The sequence below is a fragment of the Phallusia mammillata genome, chromosome 6 (assembly GCF_965637545.1).
Source record: "Phallusia mammillata chromosome 6, kaPhaMamm4.hap1.1, whole genome shotgun sequence".
NCBI lineage: Eukaryota > Metazoa > Chordata > Ascidiacea > Phlebobranchia > Ascidiidae > Phallusia > Phallusia mammillata.
Genome location: NC_137257.1, coordinates 27207703 through 27216785, shown reverse-complemented (window position 1 = coordinate 27216785; position 9083 = coordinate 27207703). Strand labels below are relative to the sequence as shown.

General features: G+C 37.5%; 2 protein-coding genes across 2 annotated transcripts; one reads left to right on the top strand and one right to left on the bottom strand.

Moving 5' to 3' along the window:
* The first annotated feature begins 1043 nt into the window (after positions 1-1043).
* On the top strand, positions 1044-3853 carry LOC145233287 (beta-taxilin-like). The gene is made up of 10 exons (XM_080097987.1): positions 1044-1325; positions 1442-1579; positions 1645-1790; positions 1852-1968; positions 2025-2090; positions 2150-2278; positions 2392-2586; positions 2646-2834; positions 2899-3073; positions 3145-3853. The coding sequence occupies exons 1-10, from the start codon at positions 1157-1159 to the stop codon at positions 3618-3620; spliced, it is 1800 nt and encodes a 599-aa protein (XP_079954113.1). The 5' UTR covers positions 1044-1156; the 3' UTR covers positions 3621-3853.
* A 37-nt stretch (positions 3854-3890) lies between these two features.
* On the bottom strand, positions 3891-7599 carry LOC145233300 (uncharacterized). Its single transcript, XM_080098011.1, has 7 exons — positions 7423-7599; positions 6184-6299; positions 5083-5210; positions 4617-4725; positions 4439-4555; positions 4246-4285; positions 3891-3998 (listed from the first exon to the last, which is right to left on the bottom strand). Exons 1-7 carry the CDS (start codon positions 7489-7491, stop codon positions 3987-3989), a joined length of 591 nt encoding a protein of 196 aa, XP_079954137.1. The 5' UTR covers positions 7492-7599; the 3' UTR covers positions 3891-3986.
* Positions 7600-9083: the final 1484 nt, after the last annotated feature.

The window sequence follows — 9083 nt, the reverse complement described above, 5'->3', positions numbered from 1 at the left end:
TCGATATCGGGATTGTCGCTTTGTAAAGAATTGCCTTTTCCATCGAACCTGATCCAATGTTTTGCAATATTCTTTTTGGGCATCGCAATTCACATCTCCACATATTATTGTTCATTTGATTTACCGCTGTTGGTGACTTGTAATTGGGTCAGTATGATCACGCGCGGGTGGAACCATATGAACACGCATTTCCATGCACGGTTTCTTGCTTTGGATGCAATCATTCATCATCGCCATTTTGAATATTATTTCGGGAGTGTACCTAACTCCTGTTTTACGGCAGAGACGCGACTGTTGTGATTGCGTTGGTCGCGTCACAGGGTTAACTTAGTTTAAGATGTAAAAAAGTTGTGTTAATGATGAGCGATTGACGTCATTTTTTGCATGACGTCATCAGAAGGTGTGATGACGTCATGTATAAAGTTTGGGCTCGCTACGATGAGTATTTCACAAAACGGTGTTTTTTAGAAGGCCTGTAAAATTTTATGATGACGTCATAGTGACGTCATTATGTGTGTGACGTATCCGGGTTATGACGTAGTTCATTATATATCAATATCGTAAGGTTACGTCATAGGGTTCGGAAGTTATTGCGTTTGGTCAAGAAAGTACACCAGACCCCAACGTTACATTGCACACCGACACGCATGTTTCACAACATGTCAATTGTCAACCAACTTCTTTTCGCCCACTTGCTAAATGTGATGATGCTATGTTGCTTAACAGTAAACATGTCAAAACTTTCTCGTTGAACAAGCATGATTTTTATAACCAACATGCGGACAAAATGAACAAATGAAATTGCTGTGTAGAAATTAATGTATTGCGACGACTTGTATACATTAGCCAACATTATTATCTTGTCACAAACAAAAACAAATAAAACTTAATTCAAACCTACACAAACGAAATAAAGTCGTTCTGAATAATTGTTGTTGACCCAAATATGTTCAACACGTTTGTTTCCCACAACAAAAACATTTAATACGTGAATATTCGCTCCAGTGATTGGATACAACGTGCGAAGTTGCGGTTTGGGAAAAGTCCGTTGAAACTTTGAAACAGAAACGTTTTTTTCTGTTGTCAGGCAGATAGCACAATATTTGTTCAGTATCAACTTTTACATTCGAACAGTTAGGATTTGTTTTGATGCGCAATGGGTGAGCCAACGTTTGCAAACAACACTGATGCTTGTGCGCAAAGCACAGAAGTAGATGGACCAAATTTGGAACGTCCGAAAACACCCGAAAGTACGAATACGAAGCCACCAACTTCAACTGAAAGTTCCCCTATAACACCTCGTGAAGACGTACCACCTATTGCTGGTTGGTTTGCTTTCAGTGCTTATTTCGTACAAAAGTTCAGTAAAATATAATTATTTAAATGTAAAGGGAAGCAGATATTTTTTTAAGTCAACTGTTGTATACATGTTTAATTTTAGTTGGCAGCAGCATTGAAAGTTATTCGAGTTCAGCTTCTAGCACGCCAAGAGATGAATCATCATCTGGAAGTCCTTCCCCCATCCCAGATGACTTCATTGGAGAAAATGGATTAAAGCAGAAGCCTAAAGTAAAGCTAGGTGAAGCATCTGTTAAATTCATACTTTGGATGCACTGTTTTAAACTCCCTTCTTACATTACTCAGGAAAGGACATTAGTTTAATGATGCAAGCTTTAAATAGTTTGCAAAGCCCAGAAGAAAAAATTGCTGCGCTATGCAAGAAGTACGCGGATTTGCTGGAACAACAAAAAATTATGCAAAAGCAACTGAAAATAAGTCAACGAAAACAGGTTTGAAACTGAAGATTATGGTTTTGCTGTACTAGATTTTATTCTTGTTTTCGGTATTTAGTCACAATCTGTTAAAGAAAAGGAACAACTTCAAGCTGAAAGCAACAAGGCCGTCCTTGCTAAAGGAAAACTTGAAAACCTGGCCAGAGAATTGCAGAAGAGGAACAAAGCTCTCCAGGTAATGTTGCTCGTTGTAAATCATAAATCTTTCTACAACTATTTGTTCATAAACAGGAAGAACAATCTCGCAAATCAATGGAGGAGGTCACTCTGCGACAAGAAATGGCTGCAAACTTCCAAGTTTGTGCTTAGTTTGTGTTTTTATGCCGAGCCATGTTTCTCACCCAGTAAATGTTTAGACGACGGTGAATCGAATTGAGAGTCAAATGAGAAACGCTGTGGAAGGAAGCAAACAAATTCAATCCGAGAATGAAAAGATGGGAGGAAAATTGAATGAGATTGTTGCTTACCATAAAAATCGTGAGGAGGTTGGTGTTATGTCCATTGACAGTAACCAGTAATGCTAACTGATTCACTGATCTCACAAAATTTTATGAGATGGTTCTGTAGAACCTACATTTATAACCAACAATTATTTTAGGCAATGCAAAAGCTGTTGAAGCAATACGAGATGCAGGATAAACTGTTGTCGAAAGAACTTGAACGAACCATCCTCGTTCAAGCGGAACAGAAAGAACAAGATCAGGCCGAGAAGAAAAAACTTCTCGAGCAACTTTTAGAGAGAAATCAACTTTACGAAAATAAACTCAAACAAGAAAAGGAACTTAGAGCTCAGGTAAATAATAGCAACCACATTGTAATGTTTAAAAAATAATAACCTAATTTGTTTTTCAGCTCAATTATTACTCAGACAAGTTTGAGGACTTTCAATCCACGTTGGAAAAAAGCAACGAGATTTTTACCTCCTACCGTACTGAGATGGATAAAATGGGAAAAAAGTTGAAACAAGCGGAAAAAGAGAGAATGAAGATCCAGAAAAAGTGGGAGGACGCCACGAAAGCCCTCGCAGAGACCGTTGACTACGTGAGTGCTTCCCCTGGTGTGGAGTGGTTCATGTGATCTAACCTGGTGACATTATTACACCCAGACGCAGCAACTGGAAGCGAAACAAGCGAGACTTGAGCGACTCAGTCGAGCTCTACAGACCGAGAGAAACATGTTGACCCAGAAAGTCCGTGAGCTGGGTGGAGAAGCCCCAACGACTGCGAAGGCAACAAAGAAAAAAGAAAACAAAAAAGCAGCTAAGAAACTCGACACACAAGGTGGGAAAAAAGTGTGAAGTAAAAAAAATATATATAAAGCTTCATAAGGCTGTTATTATATTTTTTTACAGAAAAAGTTGAAGACCCCAACCCTAATGTAGAATCGCCGACCCTCGAAGAAAATCAGCACAAACAGGAAAATGTGACAGAACCCCCAACCCCAGATGGCGCACAAACACAAGACAATGAGAAAGCAAAAACAGACTCAGTCCAGAGCACAGATAAGCCGGTGTGTGAGGAAAACTCTGAAACTCCTTCATCTAAAGAAGTCGATCAAACAGAAACAGAAGATGCAGATAAAAGTGAATCTGATTCAACAAACAGGGATCAGTCACCCCCTGAACAAGCCAGTGATCAATCCTCAAATATTGCAAGCTGTGACAAGGATATGAAACCAAACAACGAAGCCATGACTGAGGAAGAGCTAACACCCCAGGAAAGCATGCAGAGCACAGATGGGAAATCAATGAAAGAAGAAGTTTCATGTCAAGATGGAGAGGAAAAGTGTGTAGCTCAAGACACTCCTGAGCCTGATGCAGAAAATTAACTTTCAACAATTTAACTTTGCCTGTGAACATTAAAGGAAATCAAAATTTTTGAACTTGTTCTTTTCATGATGTAACCCTGTACTTTTTCACATTTGAAATGTTTTGTAATGGAAAGCATGATGTCATGAAAGCATGCTGCATGGTCAATCATAGTTAGTTTGGTTTGTTTCATTGCCTTTCTGTTCAATCCCTCAGTCCTGGGAGAGTTTAATAAAATAATACAACCCTTTCATTTGAAGCCTTCACTACTTACAGCAAAATTAAGCGTATGAGTTTAGACAATTTATTTTTGCAGCAGCATCGCCATATACTCCCACGCTTGGATAAAAATCAACAAATACCAAACAGTCGATAAAAGCAGTCGGTCACGTTCCACTCTGCAAAACATTCATGATTTAAACAGGTATTATGCTTCGTAGAAGGATTTTTGATACAAAACTGTGCAGAAATCGTCATGAACCAACTCAATACAAACAATTCCAGTTATGGATAACCATAGTAAACTGAACATTTCATTACACTTAAATCAATCTGTGTTTTTGGTTTTGCAATGTAAATCATATCGATTTCGCCGATGTAATGGTATCCTCAGTTTTAAGCAAGAAAATGATTCTTGATACTTACTGATCTAAATTTCTTTCCATTCTTGCTTGGATTCTTACTTCTAAAAAAACACAAAAAGCATTGTTTTAACCAATTTTGAACACATAAAAAAAAACTATGCTTGGCTGAATAATTTCAAACCATGAATAGTTTCTACCTAGAAAATGTTTCTCACAAAAGTCAAGAGTAAGGCACATAAAAATCAAGTCCATACCCTGGATATGGTTTGTTTTTCCTTTTCTTGTCTTTTGAGGAGCTGGCAGGAGTTGAAATGTTTCCACTGTTTTTCCGACTGATTGGGGTGTGTGGTGGTTTAGGTGTCTCAGACCGACTGTTAACAGTCACTTATTGTTAGCAGGACATTATGGGTTATCTCCAAATGTTCATTATACCTTGAAGAACCCTCGGTTCCATTGCTGCTATCCCCGTCATTTTCATCCACTTTTTTGTCTCTTAACGAGTCTGAATTATTCTCATTTTTTTCGTCATTATCATCTTGGCCTTGTGGGAAAAAAAACATAAATTAGTTTACAGTTTGTAGGTATGGGCCGAAATTGCAAATGTTCTGTTTCGACAAACACCAAGCTTCTCACATTAATGCTTAATGCTCAGCCGAGCATGCTCTGTGCGTTGTGACGTTACAAACATTCTCAAATCTCTGCTAGTTTTGTAGCTTTCCAAGGTCCCTTCTAAGGCGTACAGGCCCAAGAAGTACATGTTTTATGTTAGCAGGGTTTGAATATGCAAATTTATTGCTTGAGTCAGTTTGTGCAACTGCTCAGCCGAGCACCAAAAACTGCGATGCTCGGTAATGTCCTAACAGTTCGTACAAAACAAGAATCACGGTAAGCAGCTCACCTGTTGATTTTCGGATTGAATCCATTAACCCACTGACAGCAGACATTGAAGTAATTGATGATTTACTAAACAATCTTTCAGCTTCTTTAAATTTCCTGTTTCTTCTGTCACCTTTGCTGTTCGTGTTTCTGCAAACGGTTTAATTGAGTTAAAGTTATATTGTGAGGTGAAACACATCGAGCAGCATAATTGCGCTAAAATATTCACCAAGCCGGAAATAGCTGCAAAACGATCGATGTTATAAAGGGTGACAGAGTATTATTTGAAAGCAAAATTGTGACCCTTGCTTTTCGTGTTTCGACAAACAGTATATTGAAAAAATATTTGTCCGATTTCTTAACGTGAACAGCACCCAAATGACAAGTCTAGTCTAAATTTGTCTCAATTTCAGAATGCAAAATTAAAAGAGAGTAACATCTAAAACCCTAGGTCAGGGGTGTCCAACACTTGGCACACATGCCAAAAGTGGCACGCAGAGTATTTAAAAATGGCACGCAAGCTTTTGCACATTCAAGCGTAAACAGTAGGATTTGTCGGGCAATTATTTTTTTGTCTATTGATTCTTCTTGCCTTTGTTCTAAATTTAGTGAAGATATCAGTATCAAGGTTACACAAACCCAATAATTAACTTGGTCGTTTCTTGTGTCGCATAAACGGAATGAAAGGTTTCTGAAGAATCATAAACAAGTTAACTCGTATTGGATGACATATTTTTTTTCTAATTAATTACAAGGGTTTTACATATTGACAAAATTTTCGGATTCAGCCCATACCGTTAAGACGTTTAAGACATGGTTTGGAAAAAGTACCAAATGTTGGCACGCGAGGATATTTCAAAACCAAAATTGGGACGGCGGTGTTTTCAAGTTGGAAACCCCTGCCCTAGGTGTTTAATCCCTTCACAGATAAATTCTTCACCTTAATGCAATATATGTACAAAACAGTAAAGCTTTACAAACACCCCTTTTCAGGCACAAGATTTAATGTTTATATTGATTTATATGTTCAATTGATATACAACCACAATAACAATGTGTTTTATGTGAGCAAAATAAAAGTTACAGTCAAATTCAACTTTGTTTCCCAATCATTCATACATACTTGTTGCTTGTCAGGTATCGGTCCCATCCTCGTATAATGTTTCCATAAAGCTGAGTGTCTTCCAAATAACTTCCCTCAAATGCATAAATTTGTCTTTCCAACGTTGCAAGCGTATCCTGAAACATCCAGGATAAAAATATTACAATGATTGTAAACGTGTACGTAAAGTATATATATATTTTTAAGTCATGGTGGAAGATTAAACTTTTCAATCATAAGTCGACAAGCATCTCTTGCAAATGCAAAATCCAAAGTTAAGAAATATTTTCTGGTTTACATGTTACTGGGTTTCCTATCAAATACATTTTGGGCCAACAATTCTCAGTTTCTCATGTGTATGAACATGTGGTATTGTTGCAACATAGGTTATTTTGTGAAAGAACTACTGCTGTTATGTAACGTTCAAAGTAAGAATAAACAATAAGAGATCTGACTAAACTAAAAATAAAAAAGTACCCCCACTGTACCAACATTAGGGTTCCTTATTTGTCGACTTTTTAGTTTTTGGAGAAACTAGAAATTAAAAATACATTTCTCGAGAATCTTGAGGGTCTCGAAATTTTTATTTAGGCGGATTTTTTAACAAAAACAAACAAAAAAATTTCCGATTGTATGCTTTTTCGCTTCTAGTAGTGATTCACTAGCAAACCAGCAAAAAAACATAGCGACTGTTATAGATCTTACGCAACCAGGCGTGACTACTGCTGGGAAAGGTAAAAGTTTAGCGGCAACGCACATTAAAAATCGCTGTAGCGGGAGCAAAAAAAGAAAGTAATGTGCCCAGTGCGGACTCAGGGCGACTTGAAACGAAAAATACACGAAATAAGAGGTGTCGCAATTACATTTTATTTGTGATACACGACATATAATTTCTCGCGAGAAGTTTTAATTTATTTCTTGAGAATCGAGACTCGATTTTTTCGAGATTTCTCAAGAAGGAACTCTAACCAACATGCAACAACAACCAGGTCACTAAGCAAAGTTTTTTCAACTAAAGACACAAATAACAACGTCTCCAGTCTTAGTGTCATTGCAACTCGTTTGGATAGGAAACTGGAACATTGCATTGGAGCATGAGCATTGCACTAATTCACAGTTTATAAAAATGTCTGTGAGTTGCATAGTTTAAATTTTAAAGTGCAGATTCCACATTTTAGAGGAGCCCATACTGTTAATAATAATGCAACATAAGCAAGAACTTGTCAGAGGATTTGCACAACACACAACAACTTCACTCACAGCAATTTCCGATTTCCTTTTCACCAGTTCTGCAAGTTCAGTTCTGGTGTCGTGGTTTTTATGAGACATAATAAATATTTTAATCTGCTCCTTTTGGTAATAATATCAACACAAAAAGATGATAATTTTTGACTAACTTGTTAGAAATTTACTATATATTCATTAAGACAATCAGAATTGAGTAATAAACACAATTCTTTCACATAAAAACTAACTTTTTCAGCAATAATTTTTGGGTATGCTCAAAACAACAAAATGTTCACCAGGCTGTTCCGCTTCACTGCGCACGAAATCGCTTCTTCCAAACAGCTCAGTTTTCACAACGATTCATTAATTTGTTTTCCTTTAATTTTTTTCGTTTTGCGGTGGTAGGTAGATGCGATAAAGTTACAAAATTAGATAATTATGCGTTCGACACGGGCAAGATGTTTGATTAGTTTACCAAGCCACTGTCGCAAAAGATTCCTTCCGCACATGTGTAGTTGTCAGGTTATTTAGCACTAATGTTCATTTTTTCGCTGTCACATAACAAATATGTCATTACAGAAAATTTATATTGAGAAACAAATATCTTGCTGTCGCAATCTTAGCCTGCAGACCCCACACCCACTAGGAGCGCAATTACGCTAGGAGGAGCTGCTGGGTTTGGGAGTTGAACACAAACAATAGGTTTGCAATAAGCGGAATGTTGTGGTCGGAAAAATGTTAAACCACCAGCCAGTTTTGATTGTAAAGCACCAACATCTATAATATGTGGGTGGTCTTCCCTAAACTAGTCTTTGTTTTCACAGAGCGATCCGCACCGCCTCCAGTGGCCACTATTTTGTAACGTCATCACTTGTCAAGTGAGAAGTGAATAAAAAAACCTGGGATTTAAGCTGAAAAGATCCATCAGGATTCGCTTGTTTGTTGCAACCCGCGGAGTTTACGCTTCGTCTCGCCGCAAGTATTCTTCCGCCATTCCTGCGCACTCTTCAATTATTTGATTGGCGCTTTTAACACTTTGAGTGAAAACTGGCAGCAAAACAATCACAGTTTGCGACTGATGATTTCAACGCATTCGTTTCAGCAACTGGGAGCCACAAAAATTGCCACTCCCGTATAAAATCTTTTACCACGAAGTTTTCTACTCGATGTGATGAATGATTTAAAACAAACACACGTCGAATTGTAAAGATTTTTGAAAATCTTTACCCAAATCAGTCAATTTATTGTTTCCGTCATTCATTATTTTTTTGTCTGGTTTAAATAAGTTTAGTTCGTTCGTAGCGACGACATAACAACATAAAAATAAGCTAAATAAATTATCAGTGGATGCAAAGATATTTTATTCATGGTTGAGCGGTTTTTGAGTGCCTGGAATGCCTCACATGTCGGTCGACTTCGCATTTTCACTCCAAGTTCATTTGCATATAGGATAGCATTACCTCATAATGGCATTGCTTCATAAGCGGAGCTTCTATGACAATGATTGGCAACCTATGGCCCGCAACCGCCCGTGATCGCATTAAAAATTAGTTGTTTTTTATCGTCCGGATGCAGTGTATGTGTTAAATCCCATTTATGTGCCACAGAGTTTTCAAATTAAATGCTGGTAGTTATCAGTTTGTTACTAACAATAGGCACTGTTATACGTACAAAGACATAATCTTTGCATGTGT